Source organism: Epinephelus fuscoguttatus, linkage group LG3, assembly GCF_011397635.1.
Source record: "Epinephelus fuscoguttatus linkage group LG3, E.fuscoguttatus.final_Chr_v1".
NCBI lineage: Eukaryota > Metazoa > Chordata > Actinopteri > Perciformes > Serranidae > Epinephelus > Epinephelus fuscoguttatus.
Genome location: NC_064754.1, coordinates 4,370,926 through 4,395,387, shown reverse-complemented (window position 1 = coordinate 4,395,387; position 24,462 = coordinate 4,370,926). Strand labels below are relative to the sequence as shown.

General features: G+C 40.5%; 2 protein-coding genes across 6 annotated transcripts in view; both read right to left on the bottom strand.

The window, feature by feature from the left end:
- Window positions 1-214: 214 nt before the first annotated feature.
- si:ch211-69b7.6 (neuroblast differentiation-associated protein AHNAK) lies at window positions 215-6,529 on the bottom strand. Of its 3 annotated transcripts, none has more exons than XM_049567932.1 (2): window positions 6,352-6,529; window positions 215-5,014 (listed from the first exon to the last, which is right to left on the bottom strand). In XM_049567932.1, the coding sequence occupies exons 1-2, from the start codon at window positions 6,491-6,493 to the stop codon at window positions 981-983; spliced, it is 4,176 nt and encodes a 1,391-aa protein (XP_049423889.1). In that variant the 5' UTR covers window positions 6,494-6,529; the 3' UTR covers window positions 215-980. The 3 variants fall into 3 exon arrangements, with proteins under 3 accessions (XP_049423889.1, XP_049423904.1, XP_049423896.1); XM_049567947.1 differs by having other exon boundaries at window positions 215-4,345; XM_049567939.1 differs by lacking the exon at window positions 6,352-6,529 and having other exon boundaries at window positions 215-1,723; window positions 1,775-5,178.
- Window positions 6,530-18,792: 12,263 nt separating this feature from the next.
- The window catches only part of abcc10 (ATP-binding cassette, sub-family C (CFTR/MRP), member 10), a 36,250-nt gene continuing 30,580 nt past the window's right edge, over window positions 18,793-24,462 (bottom strand). For all 3 annotated transcript variants that reach the window (XM_049567896.1, XM_049567906.1, XM_049567918.1), the window contains exons 21-22: window positions 22,977-23,089; window positions 18,793-22,146 (exon numbers count right to left, since the gene is read on the bottom strand). In XM_049567896.1, coding sequence (XP_049423853.1) covers window positions 22,011-22,146; window positions 22,977-23,089 — 249 coding nt within the window. In that variant the 3' untranslated portion in view covers window positions 18,793-22,010. The remainder of the gene's footprint in view (window positions 22,147-22,976; window positions 23,090-24,462) is intronic.

The window sequence follows — 24,462 nt, the reverse complement described above, 5'->3', positions numbered from 1 at the left end:
TTGGCTCTTTGTCGGTATTTCTAACTATTTTCACCATTTAAAAAAAAAAACAATCAATCAATTAATGTAGAGGGGAATTTCTTTATAGTTTTCAGTACCTTTACCTTTAATTCTTAAAGTATAATTTTCCTGATTTCCTGCATTTTCAGCAGAGTAATGCCCAGGTATATACAGACAATGTTCTCTTCCTTTCAATAAAGCACCACAATATGAATACTGTACATATATTTGTGTTTATTATGTCATACAATTCAACAATTTTACATATGGTCTGGCAATTTTAACACATTTAAATAGCTCCATGGTCACTTGAAAAAATGGCGTAAGGCAGTTTTTACAGTTTAGAACATATACTCATCTTAAATCATTTCATCATCTCTTATATTATTGCTCAAATATGTTGAGGCAAGAACCCTGTTAAAAAATAGTTATAAAAATTATATAAACTCAACTATATACATCCCTAATGAATATAAAATAAAGTGGGTGTTTAAAAAGTACAGACATGCAGTATAATATAAACATATGCACAACGTTGGATATTTTAACATTCAGTTGATGATATGTAACAAAAAAACTTACATCCTTTGATCTTATAATAGTGCCCTTAAATACAAAAATGACCTCTTTGTGTTTCAACATCAGAGAAAACCGGTGTTTTTTGGAGATTTTGGGTGCCTTAACTTAAATGTACACAGAAAAAAAATATTGTATATTGTATAGTACAAACGTAGTACAAGTTACAAAACTAAATTTACATATAAAAAAGTGCAAGAATGCTCCCTTATAATGTAGGCAACGAGATTGGTTTTATACATAAAATAACAAAAACTTAAATGTGGCAGAACGTGAGACTTTTTAAAAATGCATAAAATACATTAAACATACAACACTGTAATTCACAATAAATAATCCCAACATAAAAAGCACACTGAACGAAACATTTGGTGCCGCTTTTGGAAACATCAGTGGTTTAAAACCTACATGAGGTCGGAGAAAAAGAAAGTCGAACCCCCTTTCTGGTAATTTTTATCTGGAACTTCGAGGTCTATGTCTTGTGGATGAAAGCCAGGCCCCCCAAGTGTGTTGTATTTGCGGTTAGGCATTCTCTGATTTTGTGCTTGTTTGTCAAAAACAGTGATGTAGTATCCATCCGAACCTCCAGGGACTCTTACTCTGGGATCTTGAGAAACATGTGGCAAACGTGCGTAAGTTACCGGCTGCATTGTTCCGTGCTGCCTTGAATACATATCACCAGGAGGACTTCTTCTAGAGTGTCTTGGGTCCCTCATGCCAATATTAACACCTGATGGGGAGATCACCTGTCCATAGTTAGGTGGTGCCTGGAGGTTAGGTTTGGAACCTCTAGCTCTAAGCACATGCTCCTTTCCTGTGAAATCATCAATGTTGAGATCTGTATGGCTGAAATCAACTCGATCTACATCCAGGACAGCCATTCTCATGTTAACCCCTGGGATATCTGATCTGCGATTCCTATACGAAGGTCCTCTGAAATGTAGTGAAGGATCATCAATGTTAAGATCTGGAGATTTGAGATGGAGCTGTGGCTTCCGCATCGCTGCGTTTGGCATGTTTGGAGCATTTACATTTAGCTGTGGACTTCGCATTGATGCTTTCGGCATGTTTGGAGCCCTAACATTTAGCTGTGGACCTCGCATCGATGCGTTCGGCATGTTTGGAGCATTAACATTTAGCTGTGGACCTCGCATCGATGCGTTTGGCATGTTTGGAGCATTAACATTTAGCTGTGGACCTCGCATCGATGCGTTTGGCATGTTTGGAGCATTTACATTTAGCTGTGGACTGCGCATCGCTGCATTCGGCATGTTTGGAGCATTTACATTTAGCTGTGGACTTCGCATTGCTGCTTTTGGCATGTTTGGAGCCCTAACATTTAGCTGTGGACCTCGCATTGCTGCGTTCGGCATGTTTGGAGCATTAACATTTAACTGTGGACCTCGCATTGCTGCGTTCGGCATGTTTGGAGCATTAACATTTAGCTGTGGACTTCGCAGCGCTGCTTTTGGCATGTTTGGAACACTAACATTTGGACCTGTGAAATCCCCCACCAACTGCATTGGTTTCATGTTCAGTTTTGCATTTGGAGGAGAAATATCCAGATTTGTTGGTTTCAGAGATGCACCAAAGTCAATATCAGACCCTACCCCGTTAAGATCTGGGCTTCCAAACTGAGGCATCTTGAAAGAAGGGAGTTTGAATTTTCTGTCAGCCAAATCAAGATCAGCGTCCGGACCTTGGATGTTGCCTGAGGGAATATTCATACCAATGTCTGGACCACTTATTCCTCCTTTGACATTAGGGGCAGTAAATCTCATATCAGGTTGCCCGATGTTACCATCTATTCCTAGGTCAGGACATTTCGCATTGAGGTCTAGCTTGGGACCTTTGAAATTGGCATTAGGCAAATCTATGTCTGGCATACTTATATCAGGGCCTTTCAGTTTAGGTCCTGAAAGATTCATGTCTGGAATTTTGGCCTTAGGTCCAGAGAGATTGAGGTCTGGTGTATTCAAACTTGGCATTTTGAATTTACCTTCGGGACCACTGACATCTAAATTTGGGATATTCAGGTCAGGCCCCTGTAGGTCCCCATTTATGTCAATATTGGGGCCTTTTGGCATCTTGATTTCTGGCTTTTTGAACTTTGTATCAGGGAGACCAAGGCTAGCATCTGGAGTGTTCATATCTAATTTGGGTGCCTTAAGATCCATGTTTGGTAATCCAAATTTAGGGGCATCGATTCCACCTTTCAATTTTGGAGCTTTGAGATTAAAATCTGGAGCTTTTAGGTCTGAATTTATGTTCAGATTTGGACCTTTTGGTAATTTGGCATTGAGATCTGGTGACTTAAAGTCAAAGTTTGGGGCATCTAACTTTGGACTAGAAAAGCCCACATCAGGAAATTTAAATTTTCCTGTTGGGCTGCCAAAATCAACATCTGGTATTTCAAAGTCAGTTTTGGGCCCTTTGAGGTTGACGTTGGGTGCATTGATGTCAACATCTGGACCATCCAAGTTTGCATCAATTTCAGGTGTTTTTAGGCCTGGGAAGTTAAATTTAGGCATTTTCAGTTTGGGCATTTTGAATTTTGTTTTGGGTGAACCAATGTTGAGATCTGGAGTGTTCACATCTAACTTTGGAGCTTTAAGGTCCATGTTTGGCAAGTCCAAGTCAGGAGCATCAATTCCACCCTTTATCTTTGGGGCTTTCAGATTTAAATCTGGTGATTTGAAGTCAGTGTTTATGTCCACATTTGGTCCCTTTGGCAGTGTGCCGGAAAGGTTTAATTTGGGCATTTTCAATTTGCCCGAGGGAGCATTAACATCCCAGTCTGGAGCATTAAGCTCTGGCATTTTCAGTTTACCTGACGGCATGTCTAAGTTGAGCTTTGGGGCATTGAGGTCCAGTTTGGGGCTTTTAAGATCAACCTTGGGCATGTTTATGTCTGGTGCATTTAAACCACCACTGAGATTGGGACCAGATAGATCTAGATCAGGTGATTTGAGCCCCAGATTGGGGCCATCTAACTTTGGACCAGAAAGCCCAAAATCAGGCAGGTTAAAGTTTGGCTTTTTGAATTTTCCTGATGGACCACTGATATCCAAGTCTGGCATTTCTAAATCAGCTTTAGGACCTTTCAGATTGACGTTGGGTGCATTTACATCAACATCTGGACCATCCAAGTTTGCATCAATTTCAGGTGTTTTTAGGCCTGGGAAGTTAAATTTAGGCATTTTCAGTTTGGGCATTTTGAATTTTGTTTTGGGTGAACCAATGTTGAGATTTGGAGTGTTCACATCTAACTTTGGAGCTTTAAGGTCCATGTTTGGCAAGTCCAAGTCAGGGGCATCAATTCCACCCTTTATCTTTGGAGCTTTCAGATTTAAATCTGGTGATTTGAAGTCAGTGTTTATGTCCACATTTGGTCCCTTTGGCAGTGTGCCAGAAAGGTTTAATTTAGGCATTTTCAATTTGCCCGAGGGAGCATTAACATCCCAGTCTGGAGCATTAAGCTCTGGCATTTTCAGTTTACCTGACGGCATGTCTAAGTTGAGCTTTGGGGCATTGAGGTCCAGTTTGGGGCTTTTAAGATCAACCTTGGGCATGTTTATGTCTGGTGCATTTAAACCACCACTGAGATTGGGACCAGATAGATCTAGATCAGGTGATTTGAAGCCCAGGTTGGGGCCATCTAACTTTGGACCAGAAAGCCCAAAATCAGGCAGGTTAAAGTTTGGCTTTTTGAATTTTCCTGATGGACCACTGATATCCAAGTCTGGCATTTCTAAATCAGCTTTAGGACCTTTCAGATTGACGTTGGGTGCATTTACATCAACATCTGGACCATCCAAGTTTGCATCAATTTCAGGTGTTTTTAGGCCTGGGAAGTTAAATTTAGGCATTTTCAGTTTGGGCATTTTGAATTTTGTTTTGGGTGAACCAATGTTGAGATCTGGAGTGTTCACATCTAACTTTGGAGCTTTAAGGTCCATGTTTGGCAAGTCCAAGTCAGGGGCATCAATTCCACCCTTTATCTTTGGAGCTTTCAGATTTAAATCTGGTGATTTGAAGTCAGTGTTTATGTCCAAATTTGGTCCCTTTGGCATTGTGCCAGAAAGGTTTAATTTGGGCATTTTCAATTTGCCCGAGGGAGCATTAACATCCCAGTCTGGAGCATTAAGCTCCGGCATTTTCAGTTTACCTGACGGCATGTCTAAGTTGAGCTTTGGGGCATTGAGGTCCAGTTTGGGGCTTTTAAGATCAACCTTGGGCATGTTTATGTCTGGTGCATTTAAACCACCACTGAGATTGGGACCAGATAGATCTAGATCAGGTGATTTGAGCCCCAGGTTGGGGCCATCTAACTTGGGACCAGAAAGCCCAAAATCTGGAAGATTTAAGTTTGGCTTTTTGAATTTTCCTGATGGACCACTGATATCCAAGTCTGGCATTTCTAAATCAGCTTTAGGACCTTTAAGATTGAAATCGGGTGCATTAATATCCATGTCTGGGCCATCAAAATTGCCATCAATCTCAGGTCCTTTTAGGCTTGGACCACTAAATTTCGGCATCTTTATTCTGGGCATCTTTAATTTTGTTTTGGGTGAACCCATGTTGATATCTGGAGTGTTCACATCTAACTTTGGAGCTTTAAGATCCATGTTTGGCAAGTCCAAGTCAGGGGCATCAATTCCACCCTTTATCTTTGGGGCTTTCAGATTTAAATCTGGTGATTTGAAGTCAGTGTTAATGTCCACATTTGGTCCTTTAGGCAGTGTGCCAGAAAGGTTTAATTTAGGCATTTTCAATTTGCCTGAGGGAGCATTAACATCCCAGTCTGGAGCATTAAGCTCTGGCATTTTCAGTTTACCTGACGGCATGTCTAAGTTGAGCTTTGGGGCATTGAGGTCCAGTTTGGGGCTTTTAAGATCAACCTTGGGCATGTTTATGTCTGGTGCATTTAAACCACCACTGAGATTGGGACCAGATAGATCTAGATCAGGTGATTTGAAGCCCAGATTGGGGCCATCTAACTTTGGACCAGAAAGCCCAAAATCTGGAAGATTTATGTTTGGCTTTTTGAATTTTCCTGATGGACCACTGATATCCAAGTCTGGCATTTCTAAATCAGCTTTAGGACCTTTCAGATTGACGTTGGGTGCATTAATATCCATGTCTGGGCCATCAAAATTGCCATCAATCTCAGGTCCTTTTAGGCTTGGACCACTAAATTTCGGCATCTTTATTTTGGGCATCTTTAATTTTGTTTTGGGTGAACCCATGTTGATATCTGGAGTGTTCACATCTAACTTTGGAGCTTTAAGGTCCATGTTTGGCAAGTCCAAGTCAGGGGCATCAATTCCACCCTTTATCTTTGGGGCTTTCAGATTTAAATCTGGTGATTTGAAGTCAGTGTTAATGTCCACATTTGGTCCTTTAGGCAGTGTGCCAGAAAGGTTTAATTTGGGCATTTTCAATTTGCCCGAGGGAGCATTAACATCCCAGTCTGGAGCATTAAGCTCCGGCATTTTCAGTTTACCTGACGGCATGTCTAAGTTGAGCTTTGGGGCATTGAGGTCCAGTTTGGGGCTTTTAAGATCAACCTTGGGCATGTTTATGTCTGGTGCATTTAAACCACCACTGAGATTGGGACCAGATAGATCTAGATCAGGTGATTTGAAGCCCAGGTTGGGGCCATCTAACTTGGGACCAGAAAGCCCAAAATCAGGCAGGTTAAAGTTTGGCTTTTGAATTTTCCTGATGGACCACTGATATCCAAGTCTGGCATTTCTAAATCAGCTTTAGGACCTTTCAGATTGACATTGGGTGCATTAATATCCATGTCTGGGCCATCAAAATTGCCATCAATCTCAGGTCCTTTTAGGCTTGGACCACTAAATTTCGGCATCTTTATTCTGGGCATCTTTAATTTTGCTTTGGGTGAACCCATGTTGATATCTGGAGTGTTCACATCTAACTTTGGAGCTTTAAGATCCATGTTTGGCAAGTCCAAGTCAGGGGCATCAATTCCACCCTTTATCTTTGGGGCTTTCAGATTTAAATCTGGTGATTTGAAGTCAGTGTTAATGTCCACATTTGGTCCTTTAGGCAGTGTGCCAGAAAGGTTTAATTTAGGCATTTTCAATTTGCCTGAGGGAGCATTAACATCCCAGTCTGGAGCATTAAGCTCTGGCATTTTCAGTTTACCTGACGGCATGTCTAAGTTGAGCTTTGGGGCATTGAGGTCCAGTTTGGGGCTTTTAAGATCAACCTTGGGCATGTTTATGTCTGGTGCATTTAAACCACCACTGAGATTGGGACCAGATAGATCTAGATCAGGTGATTTGAAGCCCAGATTGGGGCCATCTAACTTTGGACCAGAAAGCCCAAAATCTGGAAGATTTATGTTTGGCTTTTTGAATTTTCCTGATGGACCACTGATATCCAAGTCTGGCATTTCTAAATCAGCTTTAGGACCTTTCAGATTGACGTTGGGTGCATTAATATCCATGTCTGGGCCATCAAAATTGCCATCAATCTCAGGTCCTTTTAGGCTTGGACCACTAAATTTCGGCATCTTTATTTTGGGCATCTTTAATTTTGTTTTGGGTGAACCCATGTTGATATCTGGAGTGTTCACATCTAACTTTGGAGCTTTAAGGTCCATGTTTGGCAAGTCCAAGTCAGGGGCATCAATTCCACCCTTTATCTTTGGAGCTTTCAGATTTAAATCTGGTGATTTGAAGTCAGTGTTAATGTCCACATTTGGTCCTTTAGGCAGTGTGCCAGAAAGGTTTAATTTGGGCATTTTCAATTTGCCCGAGGGAGCATTAACATCCCAGTCTGGAGCATTAAGCTCCGGCATTTTCAGTTTACCTGACGGCATGTCTAAGTTGAGTTTTGGGGCATTGAGGTCCAGTTTGGGGCTTTTAAGATCAACCTTGGGCATGTTTATGTCTGGTGCATTTAAACCACCACTGAGATTGGGACCAGATAGATCTAGATCAGGTGATTTGAAGCCCAGGTTGGGGCCATCTAACTTGGGACCAGAAAGCCCAAAATCAGGCAGGTTAAAGTTTGGCTTTTTGAATTTTCCTGATGGACCACTGATATCCAAGTCTGGCATTTCTAAATCAGCTTTAGGACCTTTCAGATTGACATTGGGTGCATTAATATCCATGTCTGGGCCATCAAAATTGCCATCAATCTCAGGTCCTTTTAGGCTTGGACCACTAAATTTCGGCATCTTTATTTTGGGCATCTTTAATTTTGTTTTGGGTGAACCCATGTTGATATCTGGAGTGTTCACATCTAACTTTGGAGCTTTAAGGTCCATGTTTGGCAAGTCCAAGTCAGGGGCATCAATTCCACCCTTTATCTTTGGGGCTTTCAGATTTAAATCTGGTGATTTGAAGTCAGTGTTAATGTCCACATTTGGTCCTTTAGGCAGTGTGCCAGAAAGGTTTAATTTAGGCATTTTCAATTTGCCCGAGGGAGCATTAACATCCCAGTCTGGAGCATTAAGCTCTGGCATTTTCAGTTTACCTGACGGCATGTCTAAGTTGAGCTTTGGGGCATTGAGGTCCAGTTTGGGGCTTTTAAGATCAACCTTGGGCATGTTTATGTCTGGTGCATTTAAACCACCACTGAGATTGGGACCAGATAGATCTAGATCAGGTGATTTGAAGCCCAGATTGGGGCCATCTAACTTGGGACCAGAAAGCCCAAAATCAGGCAGGTTAAAGTTTGGCTTTTTGAATTTTCCTGATGGACCACTGATATCCAAGTCTGGCATTTCTAAATCAGCTTTAGGACCTTTCAGATTGACATCGGGTGCATTAATATCCATGTCTGGGCCATCAAAATTGCCATCAATCTCAGGTCCTTTTAGGCTTGGACCACTAAATTTCGGCATCTTTATTTTGGGCATCTTTAATTTTGCTTTGGGTGAACCCATGTTGATATCTGGAGTGTTCACATCTAACTTTGGAGCTTTAAGGTCCATGTTTGGCAAGTCCAAGTCAGGGGCATCAATTCCACCCTTTATCTTTGGGGCTTTCAGATTTAAATCTGGTGATTTCAGGTCAGTGTTTATGTCCAAATTTGGTCCTTTTGGCAGCGTCAGATCAAGTGAAGGTGCATCCATGTCAAACCCTGGCTTAGACAAATCTACATCCATGCCTTTTATCTTTGGGGATTTCAGAGCAAGTTCAGGTGTTTTCAACCCTGCATTGACATCCAAATCCTTTTTCTTTGACAATGTGCCAAAAAGCTTAAATTTTGGCAACTTAAGCTTACCAGAGGGCGCATCTGCACCAATGCCTAATTTCCCAGAAGGCATATTAATACCCATATCAGGAGTATTAAGGTCAAGTTTTGGGTCTTTGAGGCCAATCCCGCCTTTAAACTTGGGAGCAGACACATCCAAGTCAGCTGAGGGTACGTTTATGTCAATATTTGGGTCTGCAATTCCAGCTCTGAGATCTGGTGCTGCCAACCGCACATCTGGTCCTTTGAAATCTCCATTGAAATCTGGAACTTCAATGTCTGGTAAATCAAATTTGGGCATTTTAAACCTTGGAGCCTTGTATTTTCCAGATGGAAGTTTAGTGTCAACAGATGGAGTGCCAATGCCTAACTTTGGTCCTTTGAGGTCAGCTTTGGGTAAATTTATATCAGGTGCATGAATTCCACCTTTTATCTTTGGTGATTTGAGACTAAGGTCAGGTGTTTTAACGTCAAATTTGGGCTTAGTCAATTTACCAGATGGGGCATCCACATCTAAATCTGGATATCTAAGATCAATCTTTGGTTTCTTAAATGGCACTTTGACTTTCCCTGTGGGCATGTTAATGTCCGGCCCATTCATGTCAAGTTGTGATACATCCACATCTGGCATTTCTAGGTCCAAGTCAGGGGATGTTCCTGACAGCTCAAGCATGGGTGATTCTACATAACTGGAAGGATAGTCCACATTTAGATCTGGATTTTTCAGTCTCTTGGAATACTTAAGACCAAGTTTACCTGAGGGAACATCTGGCATTCCTACATCTGGTATCTTGACCTCACCTTCTGGACCACTAAAAGAAGGTCCAGAGAGGCCCATGTCTGGCACTTTGAATTTTGGCATTTTGAACTCTTTGTTTGTTCCTTCAATGGCCACTTTTGGAACGTCAGTGTCAAAGGATGGACCACTGATATTTCCCCCATTAAGGTTTACCCCTATGTCAGGTGTACTAACATCTGAACCTGTTAAGTCCATACCCATTTCTGGAGCTCTAAAAGTTCCATTGCTTTCCAGTCCAAGATTTGGCATTGTCAAGTCAACTGATGGACTGTCAGTGTTTGGCAGTTGTAGACCAGCTGTGGTGTTGACATTTGGACCCTCTGGTAATGTTCCAGACAGATGGAAGTCTGGAGCATTAAACTGTGGACTTCTAGCATTGACTTTCAGTCTTGGCGCCTGAGCTCCACTTAGAGCAGTCCCATTCAAGCCGAGTCCCAGCGGTGGGAGGTTCAGATTGCTGTCATATTTCATTTGTTCTTCGGCATCATCAGATTGTGAATCTGCATCAATATCTGTGGTCAAAGTCTTGGGTTTTATAAGTCCAAAGTCAACTCCGAGGCGAGGCAACCCCCTCATGTCGTGTTTTAGGTTGACCTTGGATGAGCCTGGTACAGTTGGCTTGGCAGTAACCCCGTTCCCAGAGCCTTCCCAGGCACCAGGCAAATCATCTTTCATGAACTTCTTGATTTTGGCATTGTAGAGCTTGCTGTAGGCATCATTCAGCATCTAAAAATATAAACCACAGCTTGGTGATTGGCAACTACAACATTATCCGCATTTCTATCAAGGTAACTAATCTTTAAATTTATTTCCATGATAATCAATGTAATGCAGAAAACAGCTCTTAGTTGAACATTATATACAGTAAGTGCTACCAGAATAAGTGCCATTTGAATTACAGGAAAACCGAATAAGAACTTTGGTTTTAATCCCATTTGACTTGATATTATCTGCACTCCACCTACCGTCTCAGGAGACTTGTCACACTGGTCCAAGTTTCCGAGGCTCTTGCTCTTGTTGTTCCTAGTGAGGACTTTCATCTTGCCATCAAATGGCTCCATCAGCCTCAGTACTTTATATACTTCATCTTTTGAAAGTTGATCAAAATCAATTGTTGCCCCCAAGAGTTCATCCCCTGAAAAAGAAAATTCATGTGTCTGCATAAAACAAGAGCTTGTTCCAGAACATTAAAGGGGAACTACGCCCATTTTCAAAACTCATACATGTATTCCTATGGTCTAAGACAGTCCAAAAATATCAGTATACATGAACAACCCTCTCCAAAATGCAAAAACTAGAGTGCTAAAACTCAAATTAGTGATGTCATCAAGTATAACGTCTGGAACTGCTCCCTTGACAATGATTGGGGAAAGATATTATTGATGACACTGATAGACACTGAATGTTTTGAGTATATGGGTACATTTTCTGTTTAGAACTGAGAATACTGCAACGGAATAAAGTTCATTTGGGTATGAAAAAGAAAAATAACATTCTGTGGATCCACAAAATCAGGCCCCCATTCATTGTCTATGGAGCAGTCTATGGTCTTTATACTCTTTGATGTCACACTGTTGAGACTTACTTCTCTGGTTTCTGGCTTTGAGGAGAGAGTAGCCCAAGATCACAAATACTGATTAAACTTCTCTTGGCCATGGAGATGATAATTTGGAATTCCTAATTAAGATGTCATTCCCTTTAACTGTCTCATATCTTAATGCACCACATTATGGTTTGCTTTAGACTCGACAAACTCTGAACCTGGCACTATCAATGCCAAGACATTAGGCACTGGGTTTTACGTCAGACAATCTTGAAAAAAAAAACATCATCCCTATGTGGCAGCAGAGGCGAACAAATACAGAGTGAAACGATCAAGTTGTCTTTTGTGTAATTTAATAAAGTGATGTAACTGAATAATAAGAGTTCTAACAGAGTCAATCTTATTTCAGCTGAAAGGCCAGAGCTCTGACACCTGGAGCGTCCTGCGTAGGTCTGACTAAGATCCAGTCACATAAGAAGATTAAAAGAAGAGCAGGAGCAAAAGGGAGGCCTCCAGTTTACTGATAACTGTCATGGGAACAGCTGCAAAGCAAGCTTTTTACAAACAAATGAACTCTCCAAGGACACAGTTCATGTCAGTTACAACAAAGCCTTACACAAAGAAAAGAATCAGGATATTACATGTCAATACGTGGTAATAACAAATTTTGTTCCTACACCCTGCAGCCCTGTTATTGACTAAATATTTAAAAGAGTAAAATTCTGTACGCCTCATTTACATAAATGGAGGAGCAGAGATATTAGAGAGCCTTTAATTTAATGCAGAATGACACTGTTAATCAAAGAAAACAGCACACTGCGCTGCTCACTCTGCTCTCAAGAGTTAACACAACTTTGGATTTGAGTCAAATGTATAATGATTTCCACGAATTTGTAAGGCGTGTTCTTGTTGAGAACAAGTTTTTAAACTGTAAAAGCTAAGACACAAAACAATCTGGGAAAAAAAGCTTCAGTAACAAGTCACGGGTCATACCTTCTCTAAGTCCTCGATTGGCTGCGGCATTTTGGTTGATGCTGGAAACGTACAGCCCTCCCTCCTCTGATCGCTCCAGGGTCAGGGCGTCGGAGAGACTCCTTCCCCTGCGGTGAGACGGCTGCAAACAAAGACGTTTCATAAAGTGTTTAAAACAGAGGCTCTCCTCACGAGGGTGAGTTTTAACGGCAACATGCAACAGAAATATAATTATATAGACACAGATCCAAATGTTGGTATTTCATACCATGATCCTTTCGTGTTTCTGTCACAGTGGCATTGAAAAATCCCCTTTGACTAAACCTGCAGAGGAAAATAAAATGATCAGGAGACAGATTAACAGCAGATCTGTACATGTGTGACATAGAGTGCATCCGATGACATATCATAGTCTGTCTGTACCACCTTAAAGGTATACCATGCAACGAAAATGATAGTTAAAACCAACCCCAGACTCACTCTCATTTGGCGTTTTACATTTCTATATTTGCATTTTTTCTGCAATATGTCTCGAGGATGCCTGCTGCTTACAATCCAGCACCTGGTTGCTACCTATTCATTGAGCCCCGACCTCACCTGAGGGCTGTTGCGGTACACGCCCATAATCGTCCCAAACACAGAGAATAAGAAGAACATAATAAAACACAGGCGGAGGGCAGAGTCTCTGAAGTAAAACACTCCGCAACACACTGAGAGTGGGTCATAACTGATGATTGAGAAGGACTGTCTTTACGTGTCTATATACTTTTTTTTAAAAATCCTGCATAGTTTTCCTTTAAAGCCAATAAAACAAAAACAAAACAATCATTTGTCAGCCATCAATGAGACATTTTCAGCAGCTCTGATCATATGACAGCAGTGAAGGAAATGTAACTAAATACAATTACCCAACCAAGTACTGTATACAAGTACAATTTTCATGTACTTGTACTTTACTTCCATTTATGCTACATTATACTTATAATCCACAACATTTTGGAGGCAAATATTGTACTTTTTACTCCACGAGCTCCACCTTCACCAGCTGCACCATTTAAGTGATGAACACAATAACATTTCAATATCAACAATCCAAAGATATAATATTTTTTTTTCTGTGATGAGCTATTTTGCATAATTGGTGCTTTTACTTTTGGTGCTTTAAGGATATTTTGATGCTAAAGCTGTTGTACTTTTACTTGAGTAACATTTTAAATGCAGGACTTACTAACTTGTAACAGAGTACTTTACACTCTTGTGTGCTACTTTTACTTAAATAAAAGATCTAAATAGTTCGTCCACCACTTTATGATAGTTTCAGATCTCAAATCAGTTTAAAAAATTGAGGTAAAAGAAGACTAGGAAGGAAGTTTGTGACAAAAGATACCACAACGCTCCACAGAATTTATAGATGTTTTTATATATATATATATATATATATATTAACTACATATCTCTGTAGGAAATACAAACATCCACAATATGGCAGTGTTCCCATAGGTTGGGAATATATATGTGTTGATTAATCCGTGTTAGAAGATTCATATTTACAATCTATACAGTAGCACATCAAAGCACTCTTCTGTCAAACTTAAGTCTGTTTACAGCGTTAACTCCATCTCCCAAACAGACCTTTAAAAGGAGGGAACAAGAAATACAAGAACATAAAAACCCTTTGGGTGGGGCAGATCTGTGTACTTGGCAAACTAATAAATTTTGTGTCGCTGGTATTTTATTACAAGAATCAAGTGGAATGGTGTGCTTTTAGAAGGCAGTGTTTCAGCAGCAGAACATTTATATCCGTACACATTTTTGATCTGAAATCTTTTTCGAGGGACATTTACAGTCATTAAATCTATTCTTCTAATACTGTTTATGTTGGTGAAGATTCTCAGTCGTCCAGGTCATGGTAATTCAAAGTGCTGTATCGTAGGCAACTTGACTTGCTTGAGTTTCTTGAAGACGTTCCAACTCTCGTCCAGGAGGCGCCTTCAGTTCTAACAGACTGGAGGGGACTCTCAGGCTTTAAACCCTGTGTGGGTGTGAACCCTTACAGAGTCCCTGAGGTCACATGTGAGCTCTGAGTTTCACAGTCATTAGACTAAGTTGTTGACGCACCCAGGTCAACAACTCACTTTCGTTAGGGGTTAGATGGGTCCAGGTTAAGATATCACAGCTTAACACCCGTTCATACCTGGACCCATCAAACCCTAACGACCCACATAATGGCCGTGTGGGTCAACAACTCACATGTGACCCTAACAACTCTGAACATCAGAGCTCAGATGTGACCTCAATGACTTTGTAAATGTTCACACCCAAACAGGGTTTAAAGCCTGCGACTCACAGTCAGTTAGAAATGAAGAATCCTCCTGGACGAGAAGTGAAACGTCTTCAAGAAACCCAAGCCAGCTGCCTACGATAAAGAATGTTTATCTTGATGTTCTACATCTTATCTCAGTCAATTCAGAGTTAATTCAGAAGAAGATGAATATTCTGTACTGTGAAATTCTCATATGAGTACACTCACTGAGAGACACATTCATTTCAGTGAAATTTTTAAAGCAAAGCAGATTGAAACAGTTTCACTATACGCAGGTGGGCGAGTGACACCCAGGTAACTCGACAGGTGCATCTCTCAGGTATGTGACTTATGGCTTTGAGGAAAACCAGGAACAGGTTTATCGAGAGTGCTGCGGACAAGTGTTCTGTTGCTGGGTGTTTTCTTTCTGTAAGCACACAAAGTCAAAAGTGACCACACCCACCAATTTCTAGCATAGAAATCCTGGCAGGGCGCTGGCAGACCTCCAGTGAATCGAAACACACTGTGTTCTATCAAGATCACGTGGAATGATGTGCAAAGATGAGCCGCACGAATGACACGGGGATTTATTCTACATCTACACCTGACTGCGATTTGACCTCCACACATCAGAATAAAAGGTGTAAGTTTATATAAAAAAATCTTAACAGCCACATGCAAAATTTAATCTATATGATTTTGAAATGCACAAATTCTCCACCATTCACAAAGCATCAGTGTACAGGAACAAATATTAATGTGATTAGGCAGGAAGGAGTAACTGAACAATACGATAATTGTTGCAGAATTATCCCAATATAAACCTCGTATTTACATTCAAATTCACAGATATGGCAGAATGCTAAAATTATGTTCATCCCGTCAAAGTTAAAGTTTAAACACAGAGCAGAAATATACAGCACATTTTCAGGTATTTGAGAAGTCAAGCTATGACAGATTTTGGCAAAATCTTACTCAGCTTTCACTCAGACGTGACAACTGTGATCCACAAAATCTGCAAAAATATTTAGCCAGTCAAAACTCTTAATACGACATACGACAATAAGACAGTAAAATTGTTCTGTTTCCTAAAAAAAGTGTAGTTTTAATGTCTAGAATACTTTTTCAGTCCTGTTTTGTGTCATGTCTTTACCGAATGCCTTCAAGACAAATGCCTCCAAATTTACTGTGAAACCAAAAACTACAATCAGTCACATTACTGGCAGTTAGCTCGTACTACGCACGACGCCAAGTAACACCTGAGCAAAGGAAGCAGCTGGTTTACTACTCACAAAGTTACATATTATACATTTTGCAGGTGAGCCAAAGTGCACCTGCTCTGCAGTTATAAAAGTCAGTCACTCAGTAGGAGCTGGATGCACAATAGAGCTAGCATTCATTAAAAAAGTTGTTTTTGGTTTCATTAGCAACACTAAATGTGAGCCGTCAGCATGTCATTAGGCAGCAGCAGAGGATTTGTAGTTTGTAATAATAAGAGGGTGCACATGTCAGGGTGCAGGTGTAAGCAGTGCATTAACATGAACTGACAGGACGTGAACTGTGTGCGAGACAGTCAAATAAAACCTTAACCTTAACTAAAAGTTAATCAAAAACAACTGCACCGCAAGATGTGTTCAATAACTTCTCAAAGAAGTCAAGATGAACACCTGACAGAAACCACCTGGATGATGGCAGCTGAACCTGAAACACTGTCACCCAAACCCTGCCACCTCAAGGACCAGGCACCACGCAGTGTAAACCATAAATGAGACTGACCTCAGGGTCCATCGGGCAGGTGTTTCGGCCTCCGTGTTGTTGAAGTTGTGTCCAAGAGTTTCAGCCCAGCGTTATGAGTCCATGCTGTTTGCTCTGCGGGTTGTGACTGAGCAGAGGAGCTGCAGGTGGGCGGACGATTACTTCACCTGAAGCAGACAAACAGGTTCTACCTTAAATGTCCCACCTCTATCAACTGTCAACATGCACACACATTCACATGACACGCCCTCGTGCAAACACGCCCTGACTACCACATGCCTGCGGCTCATATGCATACAAACAAAAACACACCACAGCAAAGTACAACCTTAATCTGCGACCCGCTTTTCCTCATATGTCAACACGTGTTCCCACATGCAGTCTAAACACACAGACACACCAGTGGTGTGACATCTTTAACTTAAGAAAGAGTAGTTAAACCAGTGTTGAAGTACTGCATTACAAGTAAAAGTCCTACATTCAAAATGTTCTTAAGTACAAAAGTGTTTGCATCAAACTTTAAATAAAGTACTAAAAACTAAAGTACTCAATGTGCAGCGTGTTTCAATTCAGAATAATATATATTACTGGATTATAATTATTGATTCATTCAGCTCCAACACATTCTCACTCCAACATCATCATATATTGATGTTTGGTCACGGACTTTCCATGTCCACATACGACGTGCAAGGTACCCTGGGCGCGTTGGATGTTGATGTTCTGGGACACCGTGTCAACTTCAGCCTGTTACATGCATTGTCTTCTTTCAAAATACACTTTTGTTTTCACAGGAAATTTACCGTTTACATACAGTCTCTTTCAAAATATGAGCACTACGTCGGTACAACACCACATATTGACTTTATTTTTCCTTCAACAACAGACACAAATGGTTGGGTTTAGGAAAAAATAACAGGGTTTGGCTTAAGAATCTTACGGGACGCAGACACCGCTCTCTCGGGTGAAGGTCAGTGTTTGTTGGACCCGTCCACGACCACTCCCGACCGTCCAAGTCGGGCTTGCATCGCCGGGCACCGTTAAACTCTAATGGCAACAGGCCAGGTACTGTATCATGCTGACGTTAAACAATGCCTTTTTTGTTGGTTTCTGACGCCACAAGTCACTGCCCGGGCGCCAGATTTATTTCGACAACTTCAGAGTGAGATCGGACTCGTTTCCCTTCTTCTTCTTTGGTCAATTTTCTGGTCGGTGTTTTAATGTAAGCAAACATTTTTGAAATAAAGGCATTTTAAGTTAATTCAAAATGCATCTGTTCCTGCTCCACGCACGAGTGCCTGAAGTTCATTGTTTTCTTCCCATGTGCTGACCCTTTTACTCAAGACAAGATCACCTGCCTTTTTTCTTGAATATCATATGATAAAGACAGTAGTCGAGCACTCTACTATCTAATTCTTCAAAGTGCAATCTTTTTCTTTTTCTCTTTACTGATCCTGCCCCATTTTCAGCCAAAGCAACAAAATGTAACATCGAAAATAAAATTCTGCTGCCTTTCAAAAGGCTAACACACGACTCATGCCGAACTTTGCCTGGGAAAATGTAGACATTGGCTTTTGCAGTCTGTGTGCCGTAAATTGCTTTGTCTGACTTGGCAGGAACTCAGACTGGCATTGAAGCTCCTGTGTGTAGGATTTAGGGCATATCTCAGCAAAAATGGAATAAAATATTCATAACTGTGTTTTCATTTGTGTGTCACCTGAAACTAAGAATCATTGTTTTCTTTATGCCATTTAGCGCCATTCACGTTTTCACATCAACTACCGTAATTCAGTTGGTTGCAATCTGCAATCTCACCACAAGATGCTACTAAATCCTACACTTGACCTTATGGAAAAACTATATAGAAACAACCAATCCTCTCGATGATGGTCTTGTTTGCTTGTGTAGGTCGTATAGACGCATCAGTACTGATTTCAAACCATTTCATAACTAGTTAAAAACTCCTTATGGCTGCTATAATTTATAATAATATATCATCATTTATTTTTGTATGTATCAATAATCAGAAATTAGAAGGTACCTAAAGTCATCTGATAAATGCAGTGAAGTAAAAAGTACAATATCTATCTCTTAGATGTAGTGTAGTAGAAGTATAAAGTAGCTTAAAATGGAAGTACACAAGCAAAGTACTTCAAATTTGCACTTAGGTAAATTACTTGAGTATATGTACATGTGTACTAGTTGCATTCCACCACTTACACACACACACACATATGTAAAAGCCAGAGTTATGGTCGAAACCTCGACTTTCAGGAACCAAGACAGAACAAAAAAAAAACATACACCAAACACTCACGCCTCACAACGTGATAAGCGTGTTAACATGAGAAAAATGCTGACCTGTGCCAAGGGAGCGGCAGGCGTTGACTGTGTGAGTCACTCTGATTACAAACGTCTGTTTGTGACAAAGACTCCCATCTGTGTGAATCTGGATGGAAAGAAAGGAGAGAGTTCAGTGGCATTCAAACAGTCATTACATAATCACACCTGGAAAGGTACGGCTGTGGTTCAGAAGGGCTCTGGCATTACGTAAGGACAACTCCGTTCTCGGGCGGACTTGGTGAAATAAAAGAGGTGTGACAACAAATGTTTATTAGAAAAGAAAGTGATTTATTACAGGGACTTAAATTATAAACCAACTTTGTTGACAAAAACAAAGACACCAAAATAAATCATTCCCAAATGATTTATGTGAATGTTAAATATATCACACTTCATCATCACAAGTTATTTTGAATTGTTCAGTCTAACAATGCATATTATCAGTGGTGCATCCAGAAAAAGATTCTTCTTTCCGTCAATATTTGAATTTAAATTTGATTTACAGTTTATATTAGAGCTGCAGCGATTAGTAGATCAATCCATTTATCCCTCAGAAGAAAATATAGCTGCATCTATTTTGATGTCGATTAATTGTTGGAGTTTTACAGACCAAACAATTAATCGATGATGAAAACAATCACTAGTTGCAGCCGTAGTTCACATACTGTAATTCCCTGAACCATCTCAATACAGAATAAAACAGTCAGGGTGGTAACGTGTTTTCATATTGACACAACTTTGGAAAAACATGTCACAAGTGTTTGTAACGGATGTGCAGAATAAACAGAGACAAATGAGGACAGGACAAACACGGCACAGACTTAAGGTTTTAAACTTCCCCTCCAGTAAGAGTGAATCTTCTTCCTGACTGACAGTAAATTATTTGCAGAGAAGAAAAGGAATTGATCCTAAAAACATTCCCTCTAGTTATAAAAAAGACCTTGGGTTTTATAAAGTACAAAAAAACCACACATTTAGAAAAGCTGTACTTTTGTTTTGATAAGAGATAACAAAAAAATGTGAGTGACAAAGATAACATCAAGGTCAGAAAAGTAACCAGGAAATTCAGACCTGCCATCCGAAACCTCTGAGATTCATGTGTTATGTAAAATGTTAATAATGATGAACGTGATGTACATAGCTCCCACATCCACATCCATTAAATGCAGTCGATGTGTTTTAATTTACAAGAAAAACTGTAGAAGCAGATAACCAAATATTATAAATAAAATAAAAAAACAAAACAAAGAAAATCTGGTTTGATTCTGCCTCCCTGTTTCCTGCACACCTCGGCACTTTCAACTGTCCAATGAAGGCGAAAATAAAATAATCTTAAAACAAACCAAAAAAAGAAGAAGAAGTAGTAATGTGTTAAGCGGTCAGTTATTAATGCTTTCTAAGTTGTTGTTTTTTTTTTAAATGTCTTTTGGTAAAACGTTCCAAAGTTGAAGAAATTTAGGAGCACAGATACTAAAAGCCCCACTCCTAATTTTCTGTCTTTGGGTGTAGTTGTGAATCTCTAACAAACCAGCGGCAGCACAAATTAACAGCAGTAGCTACAGACAGCAGCTAAAGAAATCAACATTGTGTATCTGAAGATAGCATCCAAGAAACACCCATATAATAAAAAACAGCAGAGGATCAAAACAGCTTCCCTGAGGAACACCAAAACATACTGTATGTTATTATCTCTATGTTGTTCCCAGTGGGTGGGTTAACTTGCAAAAGTGTAAATTGTAACAAGAAGTAATGTGTTAAGCGGACAATAAAATGCTTTCTGAGTTTGTTTGTTTTTTAATTGTCTTTTGGTACAACGTTCCAAAGTTAAAGAAATTTAGGAGCACAGATTGCCCAACTCCTAGTTTGCTGTCTTTGGGTGTAGTTGTGAACTTCTAACAAACCAGCAGCAGCCACAGACAGCAGATACAGAAATCAACATTGTGTATCTGATGATAACTTCCAAAAAACACACATATAACAAAAAGGGCAGAGGATCAAAACAGCTTCCCTGAGGAACACCAAAACATACTGCATGTCATTATCTCTATGTTGTTCCCAGTGGATGGATGAAAAATCCTTTTAACTTGCAAAAGTGTAAAATGTAACACTTCATTTAAGATGGACCTTCATTTAAACCTCTCAAAATAACCTGACCATATAACACAGGAACACTATCTAGTGACTGCAAAGTGACCTATCATCAACTCCCACTTTAGGGGAACCAGATTAAGATTTGAGATTACTCATCCACAGATCCCTCTTTCAAATTAGGGCTAGGCTGTTGTGGCAGACTGATATTTCTTCAGCTCTGACTGCAACTAAAACAGGCTACTAAACCTGCAGTGTACCCCCATAATTTTTCTGTATAAATCCATGTTTTTATACTACTGAAGCTGACGCAACTACACTTATTTTCACAGGCTGGAATTTAGTGGTAAGTGTTTTGTAACTGTGTAGGGTTAAAATCTATCAAGTTTAACAGCAGCTAACAGAGAATATGCATTTTAATACATCATCCTTTTCACATTTTAAGGTATTTTCAGAATATTCAAGCATGAGTGCAGCAAATGCCCCGCATCAGCCACCATGGGTGATTTTTCCCCAGTGCACACTGAGAGAAAATAAAACTATAGAAAAATTTCAATAAAGTAGAACCCTGAAACAGCTCCACACAAACTCTGAATCCACAAAAACAATTTATACGGTCAGGCGAAAACGGACTGGTAGAGTATAGAGAGTCGTATATAAGGCCTGCTGCAAGTTAACTGCTTGTAGTAATAAATTAGAACAAATCCCAGCTGGATAAATTGTTAATTTACCAATGTGCAGTGCAAATTTATTGCTTCAGAGTTAAAAATGTCCCCCAAAAATGACATCAAGGAGGCAAAAAAACTAATTTAAGGGAAGTGTCTAGTTTTTAGTCCCCCAAGAAGAAAGTTTCATACTTTTCAGTATGACTTTTTTTTGTCCTTTTATTCCCTGTTAAATTGCAAAATGGCTTTGAAACAGCTTATAGTTGTAATTATTATGATCTGAACAGACATAAAAGCCTTATGGTCACAAGAGACATCATGTGTTGACGAGGCTGTGCAAACAAACTGTCAACAAACGCCACAAGAAGAGGAGAGGCTATGACTATTTAAATATATTTCTATAGAATTTTTAGTCTCCCAAGATGAGAATTCAGGAAAAGTTTAATTAATGCTGCTTCAGCATTAAAATAATCAATTAAAAGAAAGAAAATCTCAGTGCAGAATAAGAATATCTGCAAACCCATATCATCACTTCCCAGTCCAAACAGAAATCTGGAGCGAGGCATCCCCCGCCTCTTTGCTCCAACAGTAGAAGACCTCTTTCAGTGTGTGCTGTAACAGTATGTAAAGCAGGACGGTGCTGAAAAAGGCAGCGAGCTCTCAGCAAACATTTCCAGGATGAAAAATATAAAAATAAATCCTTTTCTGTCCTCTAGTGTCTTTTCAGTCAGCTCACTCTGCTCTCTGACCGACCAGCCTGTGGAAGATGGAGTGGTCAGTCTGGCAGAGAGCAGCTGGGGTGTCAAACTCCACCACCTTCCCAGCTCGCATCACCAGGACCCTGTCGCAGTCCATGATGGTGTTGATCCTGGAGACAAAAACACAGACAAAAAAAAAAGATATTTTTTCATATTTCCATGTAGGAAGAGCTTAAGAGATTAAAGTAGGAGTTTCAAATCACTAAGACTAGAGCATGAAATGACAAATCCATCCATGGTTGAAGGTCATATTATCCATCCATTTTCATCTGCGTATCAGGGGCCTGTTTGCAGAGGCAGCAGGCTGAGCAAGGCACCCCAGACATCCCTCTCCCCAGCAACCCTTCCCAGCTCCTCGTGAGGGATCCCAGGGTGTTCCCAGGCCAGATGAGATATATAATCCCTCATGCAGGTTCTGGGTCTGCCCCGGGGCCTCCTACCAGCTGGATGTGCCCAGAAAACCTCAAACTGGAGGTGCCCAGGAGGATCCTGATCAGATGCCCGAACCACCTCAACTTGACCCCTTTTGACGCAAAGAGGCAGCGGTTCTACTCTGAGCTCCCTCCAGATGTCTGAGCTCCTCACCCTATTTCTACCCTACGGCCACCCTACAGAGGAAACTCATTTCAGCCACTTGAATCCGCAATCTCATTCTTTCGGTCACAAACTTGTGGCCCGACCCTCAAAGATGAGGAGCTGGACTTAGATGGAGCAGTAAATTAAAAGCTTTGTGTTCCAGCTCAGCTCCCTCTTCACTACACCTGTCCATCTCATGCTCCATTTTACCTTCACTCGGGAACAAGACCCCAAGATACTTGAACTCCTTTGGTTGGGGCAGTAACTCTCTCCTTTGCCATTTTGGGTTGGCCAGGTTACGGTATATAATATCTTGAAAAATAGGAGTTGATTTTTCAGACATTTGCATCTGAAAATCTTTTACCTGTGTGCAATAGTGAGGACAGTCTTGTCCTGAAACTTCTCTCTGATGGCCTGCTGCAGCAGTTTGTCCGTCTTCTGGTCCACGCTGGCTGTGGCTTCATCAATACACAGGACCTACATGACGGGAAAACAGATGTTCTAGAGTTGTGACCTGGAGCTCATTCACCAGAAACAGAGGTTACAACTGTGCAGGAAACAGTGAGGATGAAAGTAAGAAGGAAGCAGACAAACACTGCAAAGGGCAAAAGGTTTAGTGTCTCGTGTTGCTGTGCAAAGGAAATAGCAGCACTTGTAAGTCAATAGACACACTCAAATGTAAATACAAACATGTCGTTACAAAGGGAGCGTTCAAAGATACACAGCTTTTGTGTACTTAAGATTTATTCTTAAGGAAACTGGAGGTAAGCTGTCAATCGGAGTTTAAAAAAAAGGTATTTCAAAAGCACAAAAGCTTTGGCTTATGTCTGTCTCAGTGTGCGATTGTCACGGCCTAACCCTAACCACCTCTGAACAGGTGAGGAGTGTGATTAAAATAGAACAGAACAAGAAACAGGTGTGGCAGCACATTAAATTATAACCATTAACACTTCTGTGAAATAAGACCCAGCTTTTAATACTACTTATGACCCAGGCAATGTATTTGCTGTAGTTTTTCTTGTAAAATTTCCCACCTACACGTGAAGGATCGCCAGGAATTTATGCAGCATGTAATCCAGCGTTGCTGTTTGTGAGTTTTATCTCACTGTTATCAGCCTCATCGTTTAATCTTCACTCTCCCTCAGCTGTGTCAGAGCTGTGTTAAGCTACTGCGAATGCAAACTGCTGCTGCCGCTTCACATTAAAAGCTGAACTCAATTACTTTGCATCCACAAAACAAAGCATGTTTTTTTTCCAACAGTTTGAAATGTTGCACGGGGTAATGGAGTGAGACAGAGCAGCCACAGTTAGCTGTTAGATTAAGAGCTGCAAACCTCACGCTCCTCGGTAAGGTAACCTGCTTCACTGTGCCCTGTGGTGGAGTGGAAAACTCACATGCAGCATGAAATTAGATGCTGCTTGCTCATGGCGTGATGGAAAACGCCCAATTTTTGACTGACTCTTCAGAACAACAGGAGCTCGTTTGGCTGCACTGTAAACAGATACATCACCTGATTTTCTGTTGTAATTTAAAAAAGTAGGTGCTCAAGGAGAGTTTACTGTGTTTTTAAACACACTGCATTGAATTCTTAAAAAGTACAAGACAACTTTAAAGGGACAATTCACCCTAAAATAAAAAATACATGTTTCCTCTTACCTATAGTGCTCTTCATCACTGTAGATTGTTTTGGTGTGAGTTGCAGAGTGTTGGAGATACCAACTGTTGTCTGCCTTCTCTCTAGATGGCACTCGTGGTGCTCAAAGTGCCAAAATGAATACATTTAAAAAACTCAACATCAATGTTTCTTTCCAGAAATCATGACCTGGTTACTCACAATAATCTACAGATG

Coding starts and splice junctions, on each gene's coding strand:
- si:ch211-69b7.6 (XM_049567932.1), bottom strand. CDS start 6,493: ATGGGTTCACCCAAAGCAAAATTAAAGATGCCCAGAATAAAGATGCCG. Junction 5,015..6,351: donor ACCCAATGTCAATCTGAAAG/GTCCTAAAGCTG, acceptor TCAATCTTAAAG/GTCCTAAAGCTGATTTAGAA.